Source organism: Physcomitrium patens, chromosome 18 (assembly GCF_059467195.1).
Source record: "Physcomitrium patens ecotype Gransden chromosome 18, ASM5946719v1, whole genome shotgun sequence".
Taxonomy (NCBI): domain Eukaryota; kingdom Viridiplantae; phylum Streptophyta; class Bryopsida; order Funariales; family Funariaceae; genus Physcomitrium; species Physcomitrium patens.
In genome coordinates, this window is record NC_143427.1 from 320,489 (window position 1) to 343,575 (window position 23,087).

Below are 23,087 nucleotides of genomic sequence, written 5' to 3' on the forward strand. Positions count from 1 at the left end.
TCAAATATTTCATATTATTAAACATTTATTGCATTTTATCTATATCTTCTTTTTTCAATAGGAGCAATATTTTAGGTGCATTGTTTTTAAAACATCTTATAAACTCTGTAAAATCTCTAGTGCCCTTCTTTGAGTTGTAGAAGTGTCACTTGTTTGACAAACACTCACATCAAATAAAAAATAGCACTTGATTAATAATCATGATCACATATTTCTACATATTGTTGAGAAAAGAACTCTTTAAGTAGTTGCTAATGGTCAATAGAGAACAAGTGTTGTTAAGGACATCCCATAAGGTAGGATGCTGGTCTATAGTACATTAGAGTACAAGGGGAGGGCTAGTCCTAGGAGATATCCCATATGGATTGTAGCACTTGGTACCTTGGTACTAGTATATAAAGAAAGGGTTGGCATGGGAAGAATTATCTCATACCACACTCTATTTGTTATAGTGCAACCTTGCTAGTCCTAACTTACTTGTGTGGAGTATGCTTTCTATGTTTCAATACATATTTGTATTACAATCATTGTAAATGTTAAAAAGCAATGTTTTCTATTTCTCATTAATGCTCAGGGGTGAAGCCTTCTAATTTGAAATGAATGCCATGATCGTAAATCCGCTTCAGCTGATCCAACTGATTGGTTACATCTTTCAATTTCTTGACGCGCTTCAGCCAATGTCTGCAGTGACTGTGGAAATAGTTGGCTAAAGGATGTCATGTGGCAGATAGCTATGTATGTGAGCTTCCTAGATGTAACTAACATTGTGTCGGGCATCACGCCGAAACCTTGTGCTAATTGTTTCTGGTAATCATTCATTGCTTATACACTTTCTGGTAATCATTCATTGCTTATACACTTTCTGGTAATCATTCATTGCTTCCACACTTTTAGCTAGAAAATAATTCCAATGGTTCACTTACATCTAAATCGTTCAGCTAAGGCCAGTTGCCCAAGAACTTTCGAGAAAAATTGGTTTATATCTCCACAGAAACTACTGAAATATGTCGAAAGCCAGGCCGTAATTTCAACCCGTACGGCTATCTTGACAACAAATCCTCATGGACGAAGCGCCAAAAAATCAGCAACAGTTATCAAATCAATGTTTGCGGGGTTATTGATATCCCCAAGTATTCCTTCGACACTCTCCACAAGGGCTGTACCACCCAGGAACATGGATTAGTCATGTAAGACATTCCAAGCAAGAGAAATATGGAAAGAAAGCGGTGCAAGACCATGTTAAGAGTTATGTTGCTCTTTCTGAAATGAAACACGTAGTGCATACAAATTGACCTTGACTCCGAGTTTCTCATTTTTGATGAAATTAGTCTTAAAACATCGTTGAAACTTGTCACTGTCAGAAACTTACATCGGAAGGACGGATCCAGGAGACAACCCTGCATGTCACGTCACCAGGTCAATGTTTTTCGACACAATGCTGCCTAGTGCCACAATACCAGAAAATGAGAATGCTCCAATTCACAGCCATTGTTTACATTCTTCTAGCAGCCTACAAATTCTGTAATAACTCGCAGGTAAATGCGAGACAAGAAAATTTAGTAGCTCTGATTTCCAGCAGCTTCTGTTTAAAAGCAGCAACATAAAATGTAGTATGTACCAAAAGTTCATCTGGGAGGTCGCCAAATTCTGAATCTGTCGAACGACATCAGAAAACAAATTGAACTGCTTTTCAGTTATTGCAAATTTGAGTGACAGCGTATGCAATCATATGTTTCGAAAGTAGGGAACATGATAATGGAAGAAAGAACCAAGGCAAACGTGAATGTACAAAGGGTCAATTAATTTGATCAACTTTTGGTAAAATTACGACAATGATTTGGAGATTCCTTAAAGTGAAACTGGAAGGAGAAATTTGCACAAGTTGCAGACCTTCGGATGCATGCATGTTGAACATATCTGCCGTCGTCCTTATGTCCAAATCGCACTCTGACGACTTGAATGATGGATTCTGAGACCAATTCAAACCATTATTAACCGGGGAAATGGTCGGAATAGAAACCACAACTTCTTCGCTTACACGGCCATCCACAACATCTCCACAGCTAGACTGTTGTCGATCTTCGACTTGGCAAGTTCCTGGGTCTTTGTCGCGCATCTGCCACCGAAGAACGTCGTTCTGATTTTGCGAATATCTAGGTGCTGAGTATAAAGAGCTACTCATGGTTGCTGTTGGTGCGGTTGGACACCGAGTCACAGGAAAAAACTTTGAGGTGGAAGAATTGCAGATTTTGCGTCTCATTTTGAGTCTTGGCGCAACTCTCTGAGTGTTCAAATCGCAGACAGCAGCAGCATTTAGTTCGATTGTGCTTGGCGGTAGAGGTCCACTGTTCACTACAGGAGCTTGTTCAGAGTACTCCCGTAACAAGGAACAGTCATTCTGCCGCTGTTCTTGAGCCACTGTAGGTAGGAGCGCGCGAAGGCCGTGGCAATCGTGTTCAAGATCCAGGGTAGGGAAATTCCAGAGATCTCCGTATGTGGTAGCCGACTGCAGAGAGGGAGAGAGAACATGAGCAGAATTGCCTCCAAAACTTAGTAAGACTCATTAACCGGGAGGAAGATGATTATAAGAGGAATAAAAATAGCTGGTGCAGTGGACGTGCCTGAAGAACAGTGACGCAATCAGTGAGGTGTGATGCAGATTCGAACCGAATTACAAATTTGCGCTTCTGAAGTTGAGAGGGTTGAAGGTTAATACAGTGTCGATGACCAGGAGCTGAGGAAGACATGAAGGATAGGAAAGGGAACTCAGGTAAGAGAACTTACCTGATCGAAACGAATTTGAAAAAAACCGGCGGAGAGGCAGGGAGCTGTGGAAATATTTGTAGAGGAGGGCATGAAGATAGAGAGGCTGTGGAGGGGGAAGTCCAGGGGGCAGCGGAAATTTGGGGAGAGGAATCGGAGGAAAGGGTGAATAAGATGGAGAGAAAGAGGAGCACCGGAGACAAGCCAACACCCAGAGCACGGCACGAAATAAGCGAAGGTGACAATTGTCCAGCAAGGCTGACACAAAGACGACGACGGTGATGCACATGTGGGAGCCATGTCTGCTGCAACAGATGTGATAACAAGTAAAAAGATGGAGTGAAACAATCCAATCTAGCACGAGCCAGCAAGTGGAGCATATAAGTTGGACAACGCAATTTTAATACAAGAAAGAAAGTGGAGTCAAGTTGCTGTAGGATAGAACATAACCCTTCCCCCTCCCACCTTCAATCTCTGGCAGTTAAATCACATCCACTTTCACTCATTTGAAATCCCTTTTCATCACTCCCGCCACTCTGCCTGCTGCATTTCCACGTCGCGGTCCAAACACCAAAACAATCTATTTCTAATCCATTTCATCATCAACACATAACACATTAACACTAAAGTCAAAAGTCTTACAACAGGTTTCAACAGAGACGGTAAAAATCAATCCACACAACAAAAACTTCTTCTCCCAAATTACATTTCTTCTAAAGGAAAAGACAAAAGCCAATGAATTTGAGTAATTTGTTACACAATAAATAAAAAATACTCTTATCACGTGGTAAATACTAACAATATAATTAAATAGCATGATAACATTGCTACATTCACACTATAAAAATACTAATCTCCAAAATTTATTTACTCAATACAACAATCTCAATACTCCAATTTGAGACATTAAAAATAAAGTAAAATAAAAAATAAACAAAATTTAGGAAACTATTCAGGATTTCCACAAATAATTATGTAAACAAATATAAATCTATACGTATATATATATAAGTCTATATGCCTATAATAATAGAGTACACATAGTAAAAAAACAAAACATAAACATGAGTGTAAGTATACATATCAAATAATAATGAGCACTTGCAACTTATGAACATTCTATACCATCACATCTTCTTCTACCAATAAGTTCCATAAAAAGTAATGATGATCCAATTCTTTACAAAACTCTACAGGAAACAAACCTGTAAGATACCAACGCTTTCTTGCTTTGAGGACATCTGATGCAACTAGAAGTTAATTCTCTAGTTGATAAAATAAAAATAAATCTTTGACCAATGAGAGGACTGATTTACGTCCTTTGTTCGTTTCATTCCTTCATCGTGTGTTTTCTTGAATGAAGCACTTCCTTGTAAAGGCTCAAATGAATCCATGAACCCATGAACCGGAGGAACTCTGTAGACTTGCTACTGGTTAGAACATGAAGCAACAAGGTGCGTGGGGCCTAAAAGTAAGTCAGTGACAGGTATGGAGGGGGCAGTGAGTGAGAGAAGGGCGAAGCGAACAGCAGGAGCGGGGGGAGGGCAGAAACCTAGCGATGGCACGGGCACCACCGCGATGTAGAGTGGGAGTGACATGGTGACCCAGCAACAAGAACGAGAATGGGTGACTTGGCCCCCCCGCCGCATCAGGCTCCTCTGTCGCATGCTCGCTCGCTCGCTCCGTCCCTCGCTGCCTCACTGCCTCACTGCCTCACTTGTACGCCCGCTCCCCTCCCCTGCCCCGGAACCCCACACACATTGTCTTCTGTTTGGCACTGCCTTCCTTGCCCTCCTTTTCTTTGACCCTCCCACCTCCGCTGGATCATTCCCTCCTCCTCCGCCCTGCCCCTCTGGGTTTAGGGTTTATCTCTGCGGTGGTCATGTCCTCCTCGCCTCGTTCCACCTGCTGATCGCCCGCTGCGTCCCTCGCCGCTCCCCGCTTCCGACCCCTTCCACCTCCCTCTCGCCCATTCCTCCACCATGGGCGCCGTTTTCGCCAAATCGGATTCCCCCTCCCCTGATCGTTCCCCTTCTCCTGACTGGCTCAATTTGCCCTGCCCCGTCAAATATGATGAAATCCAGCGCGAGAACATTAGTAAGTCTCCTCTTCTCTTTATTCCTCGACCTCTTTCCGTGCCACCTCCGTGTTCATTGCCGCACTCCCTCATGTTAGGTCGTTACGGCCTCTCTCCGTTCCTTCCACCCCCTGGTGCACAGCATTGCTTGGTTTCGTGGTGTTTCCGTGGGGAACGCCCGTCGAAAAGCGGAAATTCACCCTTTCCGTCGCTTGCGGATTTTGTTTTTATTTTCATATTTTATAATTTTTGAGTTTTATGACGCTGTCAAACCTTGCGTGCATGTTCGAGTCCCGGCGAGATTTCGCAACTTCAAGGGGTTTGTTTTTTAATTTGGAAAGAAGAACAAAAAAAGGAAAAAAGAATCCTTAGCTCAGAACCGAATCGCTTGTACTGGCGAGGTAGCTTTAGCTGGAGCTCTAAGGCTGACCGAGGAGCTAGCTGGGCAAATTCCAATAGCCTCACCTATTATCAGATTCTCTTTCTGGGTAGTTTTGCCAGCTTCCGAAGCGTGCATTGCCATGTTTGGTGACAACTTTCGCTCTAGTTCCAAGCATGATTTGTTATATTTGCTAACAGCATCTCTTCTGGATCTCTAGTGTCCCTTAAGCCGGAGCTGTTCGAGGGCCTTCGATTCGACTTCACAAAGCCACTCAATCAACGGTTTTCACTAAGTCACAGGTGAGGAGTCCGGTATCTCTGGGTGGAAAATTTATGTGAGTACATCTTAGCCATGTTGCCGATAATTGCTTGGTAGCGGACGTATGTGTTGCCACCAGCGGCATGTTTAAAAGAAGGTTCAATCTCTCATGCCATGAATTGGTATTCCGTTGGGGTCCGCTGTCTCTGTGAGGTCGGAGTCTGTTATTTCTTGTCCTCAATTTCACAGCGAGGGTCAGCTTTATGTCGTGTCTCTAGCAGCATCGGAGTTTATGGGACCGTTCTCAACGTTGGGCAAACTCAGGAATGTCCGAGATGGGAATGACCTGCGTGTATGCACCAGACTAACCTTTCTGGAAAAAGTGACACAATGAACCTGAATTCGTAGTTGCCAGGACGGCTGATTTGGGTCAGAGCACTCGCTCTAGCTGTTTGATGACGTTGAACTCATCATCCGGATTCCGTCATTCGCTGGATAATGCCGGGGATTGTTGAGAAGCTGAAATGATTTCTGTGGGGCTTCTATTGCGTGTGCAAAGCGTACTTGATCAGCCTTGTTGATTGTTGCAGTTTGTTTATGGGCTCAGTGGAGGTGCCATCCCAAGGGGCGCAGATCATCAAAGTTCCAGCGGCTCATTATGAGTTCGGAGCAAACCTTATCGACCAACGGGTCATACTCTCGCCTTCCCTCTGTTGCTCTCCTCGATGCCTGCAACAACCGATTCACCCTTTCGCACTTGCACTTGCATCGTGGGAATTATGTTCGATGAGATCGGTGGCTTGAAACGTATCCGTCCGTTGTTGAGCACATCCGGTGGCCTGTAGTTGATGGTGTTGAGACTTGTGTGACCTCAGATGATGATGCTTATTGGGCGTATTTTGACGGACGGTCGTATGAGCGCTCGAATCAAGTATGACTTCACCGATAGATTTTCAGTAAAAGTGAACGCGCAGGTAAATGATGAGATGTCTTCGCAACTCGCTAGTTTTTTGACTATTGGCTGGTGCCGCGTTGATAGTAATCAAGTTCGCCCAAGTGTGAATTCTCTGGAATAGGCATTCTCTGGTCTCGTTGTTGGGCACAAAGTTCATGTGGACACTGAGCCAGGGAATTGTAGAAGACGTTAGGGCGGAACTTAATTTTGGATGTGATATTTTGCTGGTACGATACCGACACTGGTGCGTGCGTACAAGTGGCATTTGCGCTAGGAAATACAGTTATGGTGATTCTTCTTCTTGTCACGTGCTGACTCTAACTGCTTGCCTCTTTCCATTGGTGTTACAGCTTACAAATGAACCGCACTTTTCACAAGGAATGTTCCATTTCGACTACAGGGTTGGTTCCATTACCTTGCATCGTTTTGTGCCATGTCGTCGACCTGGTTTCTGGAACTGGAGTTGCGGGAAGCTGGATTGGAGGAGACAGTGAAGTTGCTTTTTGGTCGAGGGGGCCACTGTATCATGTACTGTCCGCATGGTTTCGGCAACTTGCCTTGAGATTAACGGCGTATTTGCGCTTGAATGATATGTGCAGGGGAAAGATTATCAGACTCAATTACAGCTAGGCAACAATGCTTTTTACGGGTTCAATTATATTCAGGTTCAGTGCCCGGAGTTTGTCTGTTGACCTTGGTTGCTTTCTGCTTGGAACACGTGAGAATCATGTTTGGGTTGAGATTTCATGGTGTTGGGAGGTACAAATGTATAGGATGTGCCGAGCAGCTCTAGGCATGATGCTCATAACGCCTCCGGGTTGGACAGTTGCACCTCATATGTGACCTATTTGATCAGTGTTTATGCCAGCGTTAGTTGCACTCTTGGCAAGGCACGAGATTTTATCCCTGTGCTCATAGAATATGGCGTGGTTGGGAAGCAGAGTGTAACGCCAACAGTGGCTCTGGGAGGTGAAGTGTTTTGGTTGGGCCATCAGCGGAAGTCGGGCATTGGATTTGCTGGCCGATACAACACAGACAAAGTGGTATGGATAACCGTCCTTAACTTCGGGTGCTGCTGTTAGGAACCGTTAGAGCTCTTTTTAACGGCAGTGGTCATTTCTGCTTGGTGCCAGCTTCAGTAGCAAATTCTGGCGAGTAGCATCCTAAGTTGTCCACTTAGAATGTCTGCTTTAAATGGTTCTGTGTGGTCATGGTCCGCTGGCCCAGGAGGTCGATCACTAAGAGTGTCTGTTTGTCCAGGTGGCAACGGGGCAATTTGCAAGCACTGGCATCGTTTCGTTGACCTATGTTCAACGAGTGTCAGACAAGGTACTTTTGATTTCTCGCTCAGTACTATGCCGGCTTTGCAAAATGACATGGTCAAGCCCACATGGAAATTGGGTTATGGTGTGAGGTGCTTGTTCTTGTCAGTTCATCCTCGTTTGGCCATTTTGCATGTTTCCATGTGTCAGAACTATCGGTGGGTAGTCCATAAAGTAACGCTGTTCTGACGCTTCAGGTATCTTTGGCATCGGATTTCTTGTATAACTGGAATTCAAAGGAGGCAACCACTAGTGTTGGATACGACTACCTCCTTCGTCAGGTGAGACGCTTTTAAACATATGCGTCCATGGTATGGGCTGTATCGTTCAGACGGTGTATGGAAAGCAGAAGCAGAGTGTGGCACCCAGTTGCTGTTGATCTTCTGTGGCCAGTTTGCGTGTGTTTTAGCGTTAGCTTATAACTAGCCGAATATGACTTGGACATTCTCGACCTTGTGCTTCATGTATTTTTGGGTGATTTTGCAGTGCCGTTTGAGGGGAAGGTTGGACACAAATGGTTGTATCGCAGCTTATCTTGAGGAGAGACTTAACCTTGGTGTCAATTTCTTGCTTTCTGCGGAGGTTAGTGTTCCAGCCTCTTTTGGGCGACCGTTGGACGATTTGTCCCGGCAGCAGTCGGGTTTTGAAGATGTTTATAGATATCCCAAAGAGCAGTTTGTGTGTTGTACTGGGTCTTGTGTTGGGTTAGTAATGAGTGGCAGCGTGTATTTGCACATGACTTGCATCGATAGTATCACGGATGAGACCTGCACAAGAAACCCTTTCTGTTTTCTGATGGAGGAGGAATACTGACTGTCCCTGGTTTGTGATGCCAGATCGATCACTGGAAAAAGGACTACAAGTTTGGGTTCGGCATGACTGTGGGCGAATAAGACTATGATGTAGGGTTAGGAAGGCACTGAGGTTATGATCATTGTTTGCACCCATATGCATCTCTTCGGGAAGTGAAGTGAAAGTATTGAACTGTCATTTCTGTCGCCTTGCTCTAATTTTCAGAGTGAGCGATGGCAATTTTATTGATTGGTCCTCCTCCTCTGGGGATGGTGCCCACTTTTACACCATCAAAGCTGATCCTAATTTGCTGTTGCAATGTCGAAAGGTGCTGGAAACACCCCTTTGGACTCTGAACTGATTGACGAGGAACAGTGAATGTTATTGTAAGGAGATTGAACTGCTTCTGCTTCTTGTTCTCGAGTATATGACTTCATCAGGGTAGAAGCGACACAATTGGGTTGCACCTCCACGGTATTTTTTCACTTGGCTAGGAGGTTTGTGCAACTTACTTGGTTGGGCATGTTAGCGGTAGGTTAATAGTGAACACTACATAGATTATCGTAGGAGTTGGGAGCTGAAGTTTTTATAATTTGAAGTTGGACGTTATAATCTGCAAGTTTCGTTTTGTTTCCGGTTGTTATGTTTTTTGTTTGTATGGACATGTACGATATAATGATTATTGTCTTGTTATTGTTCAGAGATTAGCGTGTTGTATTTTTTTGTAGTTGTAGTGGAATGTGGGGTTGGACCGCAACTTCCATTACTGTTGATTAGTTGGATGACATTTGGAACGTCTGCGTGCCTCTCTTTTACAACAGTTTGAAGCAGTTTTATTTCTCTGGGAAATTTAGAATCTACTTGTGGCACTGAACTGCACTGCTCATGGTCTGACCTTTTATGAACTGAATTTTGCCTACATTGTCCTTTCTATTAATGTTGTCTGCCTTGTCTAGTCCTCATCGGTTCAACCTGAAGTCTGGCATTAGCATCTCTAGAACGAATTGTTTAGTATTGCAGATCAATTAGGGGTTACTGTCACGTGCAAATCGCACACGATATTTGTAGACTGTCACAGGTTTGTCCATTGCCATAATGTCGGTCAAATCCATGCCCTCCTTTGGCAGTGGAAACATTGCTATTCTTTGAATTGCCTGTAGCCGGTCAACCATCAGACGAAATGAGTATCCAGTAGACGTCATGCACTGCAAAATGATTCAATACTTGCGCAATACAGTCACTTCAAGATTATCCCCTTGTTAAGAACTAACATGGTAAAGGATTCACAGACCTCGATTTCATTCGGAGGATTTTCTGTCGGATCCCAGCGATATCGTGTTAAATTCTGGCTAGCCTGCAAACCGAAGTAATAGATTCTGTTAGCATAAAGAAAACAGTGGCACGTGATTTTTCAGAACGACTGTCGGACAGGTGACACCATATTTAGGTTGAACCAAAGAAAGAAAACAAAGAATTCGATATTCATCGAGATCATCGCCAGTAGCAAGAAGAGGAAAGCAACCAAATAGGGAACGTATACAGTGCTGCAAGAGCGTTAAACTAGCTGGTGATGTGTAGTTTTAGCTAAATACACTTTATGATGATACCTTGACTGAAGGTGGTCCATCTTTCATTGCGCTATTATCAAAAACCTGTTTGCCATCACATGTCATGAGCATGCCATATAAATAAATATTAATGACAGATGTCTTAAAAAATATAGTATCCATTCCTCTCTTGTTTAAACTTTCATTTCTGTCGCCTTGCTCTAATTTTCAGAGTGAGCGATGGCAATTTTATTGATTGGTCCTCCTCCTCTGGGGATGGTGCCCACTTTTACACCATCAAAGCTGATCCTAATTTGCTGTTGCAATGTCGAAAGGTGCTGGAAACACCCCTTTGGACTCTGAACTGATTGACGAGGAACAGTGAATGTTTTTGTAAGGAGATTGAACTGCTTCTGCTTCTTGTTCTCGAGTATATGACTTCATCAGGGTAGAAGCGACACAATTGGGTTGCACCTCCACGGTATTTTTTCACTTGGCTAGGAGGTTTGTGCAACTTACTTGGTTGGGCATGTTAGCGGTAGGTTAATAGTGAACACTACATAGATTATCGTAGGAGTTGGGAGCTGAAGTTTTTATAATTTGAAGTTGGACGTTATAATCTGCAAGTTTCGTTTTGTTTCCGGTTGTTATGTTTTTTGTTTGTATGGACATGTACGATATAATGATTATTGTCTTGTTATTGTTCAGAGATTAGCGTGTTGTATTTTTTTGTAGTTGTAGTGGAATGTGGGGTTGGACCGCAACTTCCATTACTGTTGATTAGTTGGATGACATTTGGAACGTCTGCGTGCCTCTCTTTTACAACAGTTTGAAGCAGTTTTATTTCTCTGGGAAATTTAGAATCTACTTGTGGCACTGAACTGCACTGCTCATGGTCTGACCTTTTATGAACTGAATTTTGCCTACATTGTCCTTTCTATTAATGTTGTCTGCCTTGTCTAGTCCTCATCGGTTCAACCTGAAGTCTGGCATTAGCATCTCTAGAACGAATTGTTTAGTATTGCAGATCAATTAGGGGTTACTGTCACGTGCAAATCGCACACGATATTTGTAGACTGTCACAGGTTTGTCCATTGCCATAATGTCGGTCAAATCCATGCCCTCCTTTGGCAGTGGAAACATTGCTATTCTTTGAATTGCCTGTAGCCGGTCAACCATCAGACGAAATGAGTATCCAGTAGACGTCATGCACTGCAAAATGATTCAATACTTGCGCAATACAGTCACTTCAAGATTATCCCCTTGTTAAGAACTAACATGGTAAAGGATTCACAGACCTCGATTTCATTCGGAGGATTTTCTGTCGGATCCCAGCGATATCGTGTTAAATTCTGGCTAGCCTGCAAACCGAAGTAATAGATTCTGTTAGCATAAAGAAAACAGTGGCACGTGATTTTTCAGAACGACTGTCGGACAGGTGACACCATATTTAGGTTGAACCAAAGAAAGAAAACAAAGAATTCGATATTCATCGAGATCATCGCCAGTAGCAAGAAGAGGAAAGCAACCAAATAGGGAACGTATACAGTGCTGCAAGAGCGTTAAACTAGCTGGTGATGTGTAGTTTTAGCTAAATACACTTTATGATGATACCTTGACTGAAGGTGGTCCATCTTTCATTGCGCTATTATCAAAAACCTGTTTGCCATCACATGTCATGAGCATGCCATATAAATAAATATTAATGACAGATGTCTTAAAAAATATAGTATCCATTCCTCTCTTGTTTAAACTTTCATTTCTGTCGCCTTGCTCTAATTTTCAGAGTGAGCGATGGCAATTTTATTGATTGGTCCTCCTCCTCTGGGGATGGTGCCCACTTTTACACCATCAAAGCTGATCCTAATTTGCTGTTGCAATGTCGAAAGGTGCTGGAAACACCCCTTTGGACTCTGAACTGATTGACGAGGAACAGTGAATGTTTTTGTAAGGAGATTGAACTGCTTCTGCTTCTTGTTCTCGAGTATATGACTTCATCAGGGTAGAAGCGACACAATTGGGTTGCACCTCCACGGTATTTTTTCACTTGGCTAGGAGGTTTGTGCAACTTACTTGGTTGGGCATGTTAGCGGTAGGTTAATAGTGAACACTACATAGATTATCGTAGGAATTGGGAATCGGGGTTCTGTGACTTCAAGCTATTCGGCATGTTTTGCAGAGGAGGTCTTCAGTCGCCGGGCTGATGATATCTCGGAAGTGGAGAGGGATATTGTTTTTGAGTAGGTTACCACGAGGACCTTTTGTTAGAGGGACTTTCGCAGTATATGTTTGCTTCATAGCATGTTCAGCAGTAGCTTACTTGGAGACGTATTTTGGAAGTTGACTTGATGGATACATCTTCTTGCGAATGGATTTTTGAGGCTGAATGTTTTGATGGTTGTTGATGGTGTTTCTTCTGATTTGGGATGTTTCGAATCCTTATGATTCAGGAATGTGAAGTGTCGTTTTGCGTCAGATCACTAGGGCTGCCGATGGGGATTTTGTTTTGGTTGTTTTTATGTTGTGTGCGGTTGGGTGTTGGAATTTTGCGTTTCAATGATCTTACGACTTGCTCGATATGGAATGGGTTTTCGTATGATTGTTGGAAATTAGAGTGTTGGATTCTTGGAACTTTACGCCTGTATAGGATAGTCAGTAGATTCTCTTAACCAGCGTGTCCTTCGATGTTAGAGCAGTGGGACGGTACTTTTGTGTGGTAGTTAATTTTGAGTCTATTTCAATTAATGAAACTTACGATGATGGGGAATGGAACTATGGCGAGCCTTAGTTCAGTTTAGGAACGCACGGGTTGTCCTATCAACTCACGTTGTGCAGGGGTTGAATATGATTACTGTTGAGTGTTTCATTATGATACATGAATTTGACGGCAGATTGCGACTCGCTAGGAATGCTGTGGTGCACAGTGGCTAAGCTACCGAATCCAATAACAGATTTGTTGTTCCTTCTAGTTGACACGGAGGGTTGCGTGCCGAAATTATTCTCTTTCAAGGCTATGAATGTGGGGTCGTAGAAGTCAGAGAAGCGCCATCATATCATGGCCTCGAAGCTGCACTAGTGATGACAGATAGGGCTGAAGCAGAAGTTATTTTGACCTGTTCGTCCTTGTTTTGGTTGTATGAAGGACCAAATCCAAAGGACAATCTATAGGATTCATCCATGACACATCATTGGTGAACAGGATGGCAGAAGCTCACATTGTGTTTTCCCATCCGAGCTTGCGCTACTCCGTGTTTTGTACTATTTACAGTGTTTTAGAGTTTGCAATAAGCAGACAAACTGGTACAATGATCTCAGTTACCAAGGGAACAAATAGTGTGCTTGCAAAATTTGAGTGTAATCACCCCAAAGTTCCATCATGAATGTGCAAGCATAGGGGTGAGAGAAGGTAATCCTAATACAACATTTGTGATGTACAGCATAAAGGGTTGGGAGGATGCAAGTTGTACCAAATTAGCTTAAACAACAGTAATAAGATTTTTGAAAGTTTTGGCATGGAAAGAATTTACAAAACTAGGTTCAGGAATGGAGTGATAGTTGTTGGTTTTAAATTTATCATCACATCCTTTGAATACTAATTTATCAAAATTATAATTTTGATAGTACTAGTGTTGGGAAGTTGTGTAAATTAAATGTCTATAAGTCTGGAACATAGTAGATAGGAGAGACTAGTATTTATTGAAAAGAACAAGTTGAGGTTATGGTTTTGGACTTAAACCAATCTTTGAATATTTGAATGCATTAACAATAATATCTATACATGTCTATCTAACATCACATCATAAATTATTGTAATGTATTATTATAAATTTCTATGCCATAATCTTCATATTCCACATAATTTACAATATTATTTAAGAACTATGTCTATATATGATTTTAAAAGAGTAGAAAGCAAAGATGGTAAGTCTTTCTAGTCAAAGTTTAATTTGTTTATTTAGAAGCAGAAAATGAACCTAAGGTTTATTTTGATTTTGATTCACATAAAGCCCTTGTATTCTTTTTGGAGTCTAAAATTAGTTTAGAAGTTACACCCATTATTGCAAATGTCAAGTGTTTATTTACATGCATTTTGTTAAAGTGGAGTTGTACAAAACAACATTCAAGTGCAAGTAAAAAAACAAATCAATTTAGTGTGTTGCACTTACCTCTTAAGATAGCAGTTGGCTTGTAAGATTTAAGAATGAAGTAGTGATTTATAGTAATAATTTAAGATCAAAATACTAACCAAAGCTAAAAGAATTTCACTTCAAATTTTTAAAAAAAGTTTACATAAAGTATCTTATTTATTTATTTTTCATTTTGAATTTCTTTTATACACAAAATCTTTCTTTCTATATATTTTAACTGTTGATTTTTTATCAAAGGAAGTAGAAATGAGATTTCATTTGTTATTTATCAGTGCATTATCAAATTTTCTCCATCATTTAAGAAAACTACACTGTTTTAGAGTTTTTATATAATTTGTTTTGTTAAGGATCGAATTTCCAATTTTAAGTTGAATGCATTTGCGTCTGGGGGATCTAATTGAAATGACTATTGCAATCTTATACGACGTTAGTCGGCTACTGTTAATTGACGGATAGTTGCTAACTTTTGAAATGGAGTGAGATATCTACGAAGTTGTAATACCCTGAGAGGATTCCGCTGCTCCTTATCCAAATGCGATTGTCAGTGTGCAGACGCAGCGCCAGCATCACCCCAACATCAACACGAGGTCGGGGTCGTCCCAATCTGATTCATGAATTCTCTCACTTGACCTCTGCTCGATCAACGTCTTCGTTGTCATCGTCATACTCCCCTGCTTCGTCTTCTTGAGGCAGGTCAGCGCTTGTTCCCCATCGCCTTTCAGTTGCACTATGGAACTGTTGTTGGAGTGAATCCCAATTGCAGCCCCCCCTCTGCACCTTTCTCGCGCATCCCCAACACTCCCAATGATCGCCTCCGCTATGGCATACGCTTCTACTGCTGCCCTGCACTCCTGCTTCCTACCTGCCTTCCCCTTGCAGCCCCAGGTATGTCCCTGCCCCAGAGTTCCCTACTCCCTTCTCTATTCTGCATCGCGTTCTTCTTGCTTATCGTCGTGGGGTAGATTGCAGATCTTCCTCTTCGTCATTCTCCTCATCCATGGGCTTCCATTGTGGCACGCCGCCAATTTCTTCTCGGATTTCCACCGCTCGCCATTTCCATCATATTCCCTGCTCCATCTTCTCACGCTTCCCCTCAGCCCATTTTCCCAGCTCCGCCCAATTCCTTCCTGCGCTCCCTAGGTATCGGCGATGCTGATATATACTACCCCAGGTATACCTGCCTCAAGTCCTTTCCCTCCCACCTTGTGTGTTCTCTTCTCAACTCTTTTGCAAACTCTTACTCTGCTGGCGCTATGCTGAATTTCACTCTGGTTGCTACGCTTTACAGTTTCTTCGAGGGAACTTGGAATTGTTTTTCTACACTTATTGCTGTTGAAACACCCCAGGTACCTTCTTTCTCACATATCTTTCATTTGGAGGTCAACGTTCCATTTCGAATTGTATCCTCCACGGCTTTACTCTGACAAGATGGCAAACTAGAGTTGTGTAGGGTGAAGACAAAGCAGATCGGAAGAGCTTGGAGTACTCGCGCAAGCAACTAGGTTACACGGTATTATGGCTTGTTTTCTGAAGTGCGAGATGTTTGCATTCATCATTATGAATTGTGATGATTGTTTTTAGAGTGCTTTTTGTTAACTTATTGTAACCACTTCAAAATCGGTATTTCTGAACTTGTCAACTTACATTCCTACTTAGTATTGTGTAAAACTTGGGCACTACTGAATGTAAAACGTTTTTGATCGTGGGGTGTTCTGGAATGGAGATCACCAGGTGGAGTACAAGGCCCGCTTTGTTGTGTTTCAAGGAAATGTTATTGGTGATAGGAACTTTACTACTTCCGTGAGTCTTCTGTCTTCTTGCTCCTGGATTGACGTTTCCACACGTCATAAACATCTTTTTAGTGGAACGAATGAGGTTCAGTCGGTCATCAAGAAGCATGCATTCACACTGGATTAAGGCACTTCGTTACTTTTTTTTTTAATGTAAATGCCAGAGCTTTGTTTTAATGTGTTTCGCCTCCTAGTATGCCCGAATATTGCTACGTAATTTTGATCCCAATTGTCTTGGTGATGTAAATCTAACTGAATTTACTTTGGTGTTGTGGAGATTGGTGACTGACTAAGCATGCTCTTATCCTCATGCGGCCAGTCTCTCGTGGAGTCTACAATGGGGAAGGATGTAATAAAGGGATCCTCATGGGATCCGGAAAAGCCTAACCGGTTGTCCCTCATGATTCGTGGTGGAGTGAAGGTAAGATGCGTATTTTGATATGTTACAAACCATTTGTGTGTAAAGTGGACCGTTGTAAATGCGTTTGTTCCGAGCTCTCAACACACAGTTTGTAGCATTAAAACTTCAAATCCCTTTGAAGTGGACAAGCTCACTGACTTTACGTAGTGACTTGTGGACATGCAACTGTTTCTTGTAGTTATCTATTAAAGAGTTCACCAAGTTGTTCCACTGTTAAATTGCAGGTGGAGAACCTTGTCACCAAGCGGTCTGCAGAAGTCACAGGGCCAGGTCAATTTGACACGTCCGAGTTCTCGAAGCAGGTATACCTCGCCGATGTGAAAGTTTAAACAAGAGAGGAATGGATACTATATTTTTTAAGACATCTGTCATTAATATTTATTTATATGGCATGCTCATGACATGTGATGGCAAACAGGTTTTTGATAATAGCGCAATGAAAGATGGACCACCTTCAGTCAAGGTATCATCATAAAGTGTATTTAGCTAAAACTACACATCACCAGCTAGTTTAACGCTCTTGCAGCACTGTATACGTTCCCTATTTGGTTGCTTTCCTCTTCTTGCTACTGGCGATGATCTCGATGAATATCGAATTCTTTGTTTTCTTTCTTTGGTTCAACCTAAATATGGTGTCACCTGTCCGACAGTCGTTCTGAAAAATCACGTGCCACTGTTTTCTTTATGCTAACAGAATCTATTACTTCGGTTTGCAGGCTAGCCAGAATTTAACACGATATCGCTGGGATCCGACAGAAAATCCTCCGAATGAAATCGAGGTCTGTGAATCCTTTACCATGTTAGTTCTTAACAAGGGGATAATCTTGAAGTGACTGTATTGCGCAAGTATTGAATCATTTTGCAGTGCATGACGTCTACTGGATACTCATTTCGTCTGATGGTTGACCGGCTACAGGCAATTCAAAGAATAGCAATGTTTCCACTGCCAAAGGAGGGCATGGATTTGACCGACATTATGGCAATGGACAAACCTGTGACAGTCTACAAATATCGTGTGCGATTTGCACGTGACAGTAACCCCTAATTGATCTGCAATACTAAACAATTCGTTCTAGAGATGCTAATGCCAGACTTCAGGTTGAACCGATGAGGACTAGACAAGGCAGACAACATTAATAGAAAGGACAATGTAGGCAAAATTCAGTTCATAAAAGGTCAGACCATGAGCAGTGCAGTTCAGTGCCACAAGTAGATTCTAAATTTCCCAGAGAAATAAAACTGCTTCAAACTGTTGTAAAAGAGAGGCACGCAGACGTTCCAAATGTCATCCAACTAATCAACAGTAATGGAAGTTGCGGTCCAACCCCACATTCCACTACAACTACAAAAAAATACAACACGCTAATCTCTGAACAATAACAAGACAATAATCATTATATCGTACATGTCCATACAAACAAAAAACATAACAACCGGAAACAAAACGAAACTTGCAGATTATAACGTCCAACTTCAAATTATAAAAACTTCAGCTCCCAACTCCTACGATAATCTATGTAGTGTTCACTATTAACCTACCGCTAACATGCCCAACCAAGTAAGTTGCACAAACCTCCTAGCCAAGTGAAAAAATACCGTGGAGGTGCAACCCAATTGTGTCGCTTCTACCCTGATGAAGTCATATACTCGAGAACAAGAAGCAGAAGCAGTTCAATCTCCTTACAATAACATTCACTGTTCCTCGTCAATCAGTTCAGAGTCCAAAGGGGTGTTTCCAGCACCTTTCGACATTGCAACAGCAAATTAGGATCAGCTTTGATGGTGTAAAAGTGGGCACCATCCCCAGAGGAGGAGGACCAATCAATAAAATTGCCATCGCTCACTCTGAAAATTAGAGCAAGGCGACAGAAATGACAGTTCAATACTTTCACTTCACTTCCCGAAGAGATGCATATGGGTGCAAACAATGATCATAACCTCAGTGCCTTCCTAACCCTACATCATAGTCTTATTCGCCCACAGTCATGCCGAACCCAAACTTGTAGTCCTTTTTCCAGTGATCGATCTGGCATCACAAACCAGGGACAGTCAGTATTCCTCCTCCATCAGAAAACAGAAAGGGTTTCTTGTGCAGGTCTCATCCGTGATACTATCGATGCAAGTCATGTGCAAATACACGCTGCCACTCATTACTAACCCAACACAAGACCCAGTACAACACACAAACTGCTCTTTGGGATATCTATAAACATCTTCAAAACCCGACTGCTGCCGGGACAAATCGTCCAACGGTCGCCCAAAAGAGGCTGGAACACTAACCTCCGCAGAAAGCAAGAAATTGACACCAAGGTTAAGTCTCTCCTCAAGATAAGCTGCGATACAACCATTTGTGTCCAACCTTCCCCTCAAACGGCACTGCAAAATCACCCAAAAATACATGAAGCACAAGGTCGAGAATGTCCAAGTCATATTCGGCTAGTTATAAGCTAACGCTAAAACACACGCAAACTGGCCACAGAAGATCAACAGCAACTGGGTGCCACACTCTGCTTCTGCTTTCCATACACCGTCTGAACGATACAGCCCATACCATGGACGCATATGTTTAAAAGCGTCTCACCTGACGAAGGAGGTAGTCGTATCCAACACTAGTGGTTGCCTCCTTTGAATTCCAGTTATACAAGAAATCCGATGCCAAAGATACCTGAAGCGTCAGAACAGCGTTACTTTATGGACTACCCACCGATAGTTCTGACACATGGAAACATGCAAAATGGCCAAACGAGGATGAACTGACAAGAACAAGCACCTCACACCATAACCCAATTTCCATGTGGGCTTGACCATGTCATTTTGCAAAGCCGGCATAGTACTGAGCGAGAAATCAAAAGTACCTTGTCTGACACTCGTTGAACATAGGTCAACGAAACGATGCCAGTGCTTGCAAATTGCCCCGTTGCCACCTGGACAAACAGACACTCTTAGTGATCGACCTCCTGGGCCAGCGGACCATGACCACACAGAACCATTTAAAGCAGACATTCTAAGTGGACAACTTAGGATGCTACTCGCCAGAATTTGCTACTGAAGCTGGCACCAAGCAGAAATGACCACTGCCGTTAAAAAGAGCTCTAACGGTTCCTAACAGCAGCACCCGAAGTTAAGGACGGTTATCCATACCACTTTGTCTGTGTTGTATCGGCCAGCAAATCCAATGCCCGACTTCCGCTGATGGCCCAACCAAAACACTTCACCTCCCAGAGCCACTGTTGGCGTTACACTCTGCTTCCCAACCACGCCATATTCTATGAGCACAGGGATAAAATCTCGTGCCTTGCCAAGAGTGCAACTAACGCTGGCATAAACACTGATCAAATAGGTCACATATGAGGTGCAACTGTCCAACCCGGAGGCGTTATGAGCATCATGCCTAGAGCTGCTCGGCACATCCTATACATTTGTACCTCCCAACACCATGAAATCTCAACCCAAACATGATTCTCACGTGTTCCAAGCAGAAAGCAACCAAGGTCAACAGACAAACTCCGGGCACTGAACCTGAATATAATTGAACCCGTAAAAAGCATTGTTGCCTAGCTGTAATTGAGTCTGATAATCTTTCCCCTGCACATATCATTCAAGCGCAAATACGCCGTTAATCTCAAGGCAAGTTGCCGAAACCATGCGGACAGTACATGATACAGTGGCCCCCTCGACCAAAAAGCAACTTCACTGTCTCCTCCAATCCAGCTTCCCGCAACTCCAGTTCCAGAAACCAGGTCGACGACATGGCACAAAACGATGCAAGGTAATGGAACCAACCCTGTAGTCGAAATGGAACATTCCTTGTGAAAAGTGCGGTTCATTTGTAAGCTGTAACACCAATGGAAAGAGGCAAGCAGTTAGAGTCAGCACGTGACAAGAAGAAGAATCACCATAACTGTATTTCCTAGCGCAAATGCCACTTGTACGCACGCACCAGTGTCGGTATCGTACCAGCAAAATATCACATCCAAAATTAAGTTCCGCCCTAACGTCTTCTACAATTCCCTGGCTCAGTGTCCACATGAACTTTGTGCCCAACAACGAGACCAGAGAATGCCTATTCCAGAGAATTCACACTTGGGCGAACTTGATTACTATCAACGCGGCACCAGCCAATAGTCAAAAAACTAGCGAGTTGCGAAGACATCTCATCATTTACCTGCGCGTTCACTTTTACTGAAAATCTATCGGTGAAGTCATACTTGATTCGAGCGCTCATACGACCGTCCGTCAAAATACGCCCAATAAGCATCATCATCTGAGGTCACACAAGTCTCAACACCATCAACTACAGGCCACCGGATGTGCTCAACAACGGACGGATACGTTTCAAGCCACCGATCTCATCGAACATAATTCCCACGATGCAAGTGCAAGTGCGAAAGGGTGAATCGGTTGTTGCAGGCATCGAGGAGAGCAACAGAGGGAAGGCGAGAGTATGACCCGTTGGTCGATAAGGTTTGCTCCGAACTCATAATGAGCCGCTGGAACTTTGATGATCTGCGCCCCTTGGGATGGCACCTCCACTGAGCCCATAAACAAACTGCAACAATCAACAAGGCTGATCAAGTACGCTTTGCACACGCAATAGAAGCCCCACAGAAATCATTTCAGCTTCTCAACAATCCCCGGCATTATCCAGCGAATGACGGAATCCGGATGATGAGTTCAACGTCATCAAACAGCTAGAGCGAGTGCTCTGACCCAAATCAGCCGTCCTGGCAACTACGAATTCAGGTTCATTGTGTCACTTTTTCCAGAAAGGTTAGTCTGGTGCATACACGCAGGTCATTCCCATCTCGGACATTCCTGAGTTTGCCCAACGTTGAGAACGGTCCCATAAACTCCGATGCTGCTAGAGACACGACATAAAGCTGACCCTCGCTGTGAAATTGAGGACAAGAAATAACAGACTCCGACCTCACAGAGACAGCGGACCCCAACGGAATACCAATTCATGGCATGAGAGATTGAACCTTCTTTTAAACATGCCGCTGGTGGCAACACATACGTCCGCTACCAAGCAATTATCGGCAACATGGCTAAGATGTACTCACATAAATTTTCCACCCAGAGATACCGGACTCCTCACCTGTGACTTAGTGAAAACCGTTGATTGAGTGGCTTTGTGAAGTCGAATCGAAGGCCCTCGAACAGCTCCGGCTTAAGGGACACTAGAGATCCAGAAGAGATGCTGTTAGCAAATATAACAAATCATGCTTGGAACTAGAGCGAAAGTTGTCACCAAACATGGCAATGCACGCTTCGGAAGCTGGCAAAACTACCCAGAAAGAGAATCTGATAATAGGTGAGGCTATTGGAATTTGCCCAGCTAGCTCCTCGGTCAGCCTTAGAGCTCCAGCTAAAGCTACCTCGCCAGTACAAGCGATTCGGTTCTGAGCTAAGGATTCTTTTTTCCTTTTTTTGTTCTTCTTTCCAAATTAAAAAACAAACCCCTTGAAGTTGCGAAATCTCGCCGGGACTCGAACATGCACGCAAGGTTTGACAGCGTCATAAAACTCAAAAATTATAAAATATGAAAATAAAAACAAAATCCGCAAGCGACGGAAAGGGTGAATTTCCGCTTTTCGACGGGCGTTCCCCACGGAAACACCACGAAACCAAGCAATGCTGTGCACCAGGGGGTGGAAGGAACGGAGAGAGGCCGTAACGACCTAACATGAGGGAGTGCGGCAATGAACACGGAGGTGGCACGGAAAGAGGTCGAGGAATAAAGAGAAGAGGAGACTTACTAATGTTCTCGCGCTGGATTTCATCATATTTGACGGGGCAGGGCAAATTGAGCCAGTCAGGAGAAGGGGAACGATCAGGGGAGGGGGAATCCGATTTGGCGAAAACGGCGCCCATGGTGGAGGAATGGGCGAGAGGGAGGTGGAAGGGGTCGGAAGCGGGGAGCGGCGAGGGACGCAGCGGGCGATCAGCAGGTGGAACGAGGCGAGGAGGACATGACCACCGCAGAGATAAACCCTAAACCCAGAGGGGCAGGGCGGAGGAGGAGGGAATGATCCAGCGGAGGTGGGAGGGTCAAAGAAAAGGAGGGCAAGGAAGGCAGTGCCAAACAGAAGACAATGTGTGTGGGGTTCCGGGGCAGGGGAGGGGAGCGGGCGTACAAGTGAGGCAGTGAGGCAGTGAGGCAGCGAGGGACGGAGCGAGCGAGCGAGCATGCGACAGAGGAGCCTGATGCGGCGGGGGGGCCAAGTCACCCATTCTCGTTCTTGTTGCTGGGTCACCATGTCACTCCCACTCTACATCGCGGTGGTGCCCGTGCCATCGCTAGGTTTCTGCCCTCCCCCCGCTCCTGCTGTTCGCTTCGCCCTTCTCTCACTCACTGCCCCCTCCATACCTGTCACTGACTTACTTTTAGGCCCCACGCACCTTGTTGCTTCATGTTCTAACCAGTAGCAAGTCTACAGAGTTCCTCCGGTTCATGGGTTCATGGATTCATTTGAGCCTTTACAAGGAAGTGCTTCATTCAAGAAAACACACGATGAAGGAATGAAACGAACAAAGGACGTAAATCAGTCCTCTCATTGGTCAAAGATTTATTTTTATTTTATCAACTAGAGAATTAACTTCTAGTTGCATCAGATGTCCTCAAAGCAAGA

At 43.5% G+C, this 23,087-nt stretch overlaps 6 protein-coding genes across 7 annotated transcripts; 2 read left to right on the top strand and 4 right to left on the bottom strand.

Moving 5' to 3' along the window:
• Positions 1-871: 871 nt before the first annotated feature.
• Positions 872-3,207, bottom strand: LOC149987415 (uncharacterized). 2 transcript variants are annotated; one of them, XM_090244236.1, is made up of 6 exons: positions 2,785-3,207; positions 2,622-2,687; positions 1,891-2,506; positions 1,619-1,653; positions 1,370-1,397; positions 872-1,157 (listed from the first exon to the last, which is right to left on the bottom strand). In XM_090244236.1, exons 1-6 carry the CDS (start codon positions 3,061-3,063, stop codon positions 1,060-1,062), a joined length of 1,122 nt encoding a protein of 373 aa, XP_090100362.1. In that variant the 5' UTR covers positions 3,064-3,207; the 3' UTR covers positions 872-1,059. The 2 variants fall into 2 exon arrangements, with proteins under 2 accessions (XP_090100362.1, XP_090100363.1); XM_090244237.1 differs by lacking the exon at positions 2,622-2,687.
• Positions 3,208-4,601: 1,394 nt separating this feature from the next.
• LOC149987416 (mitochondrial import receptor subunit TOM40-1-like) lies at positions 4,602-9,168 on the top strand. The gene is made up of 11 exons (XM_090244238.1): positions 4,602-4,860; positions 5,440-5,521; positions 6,071-6,170; positions 6,356-6,454; positions 6,786-6,836; positions 7,035-7,100; positions 7,377-7,478; positions 7,696-7,764; positions 7,955-8,038; positions 8,244-8,339; positions 8,594-9,168. The coding sequence occupies exons 1-11, from the start codon at positions 4,746-4,748 to the stop codon at positions 8,648-8,650; spliced, it is 921 nt and encodes a 306-aa protein (XP_090100364.1). The 5' UTR covers positions 4,602-4,745; the 3' UTR covers positions 8,651-9,168.
• Positions 9,169-9,359: 191 nt separating this feature from the next.
• LOC149987417 (uncharacterized) lies at positions 9,360-10,303 on the bottom strand. The gene is made up of 3 exons (XM_090244239.1): positions 10,157-10,303; positions 9,841-9,903; positions 9,360-9,703 (listed from the first exon to the last, which is right to left on the bottom strand). Exons 1-3 carry the CDS (start codon positions 10,277-10,279, stop codon positions 9,575-9,577), a joined length of 315 nt encoding a protein of 104 aa, XP_090100365.1. The 5' UTR covers positions 10,280-10,303; the 3' UTR covers positions 9,360-9,574.
• A 610-nt stretch (positions 10,304-10,913) lies between these two features.
• On the bottom strand, positions 10,914-11,857 carry LOC149987418 (uncharacterized). The gene is made up of 3 exons (XM_090244240.1): positions 11,711-11,857; positions 11,395-11,457; positions 10,914-11,257 (listed from the first exon to the last, which is right to left on the bottom strand). The coding sequence occupies exons 1-3, from the start codon at positions 11,831-11,833 to the stop codon at positions 11,129-11,131; spliced, it is 315 nt and encodes a 104-aa protein (XP_090100366.1). The 5' UTR covers positions 11,834-11,857; the 3' UTR covers positions 10,914-11,128.
• A 2,929-nt stretch (positions 11,858-14,786) lies between these two features.
• Positions 14,787-17,717, top strand: LOC112275034 (uncharacterized). Its single transcript, XM_024504966.3, has 10 exons — positions 14,787-15,129; positions 15,207-15,415; positions 15,533-15,590; positions 15,695-15,754; positions 15,976-16,044; positions 16,354-16,455; positions 16,680-16,757; positions 16,874-16,918; positions 17,172-17,234; positions 17,372-17,717. Exons 1-10 carry the CDS (start codon positions 15,049-15,051, stop codon positions 17,498-17,500), a joined length of 894 nt encoding a protein of 297 aa, XP_024360734.1. The 5' UTR covers positions 14,787-15,048; the 3' UTR covers positions 17,501-17,717.
• A 189-nt stretch (positions 17,718-17,906) lies between these two features.
• Positions 17,907-22,473, bottom strand: LOC112275033 (mitochondrial import receptor subunit TOM40-1). Its single transcript, XM_024504965.3, has 11 exons — positions 22,215-22,473; positions 21,554-21,635; positions 20,905-21,004; positions 20,621-20,719; positions 20,239-20,289; positions 19,975-20,040; positions 19,597-19,698; positions 19,311-19,379; positions 19,037-19,120; positions 18,736-18,831; positions 17,907-18,481 (listed from the first exon to the last, which is right to left on the bottom strand). The coding sequence occupies exons 1-11, from the start codon at positions 22,327-22,329 to the stop codon at positions 18,425-18,427; spliced, it is 921 nt and encodes a 306-aa protein (XP_024360733.1). The 5' UTR covers positions 22,330-22,473; the 3' UTR covers positions 17,907-18,424.
• Between the last annotated feature and the right edge of the window lie 614 nt (positions 22,474-23,087).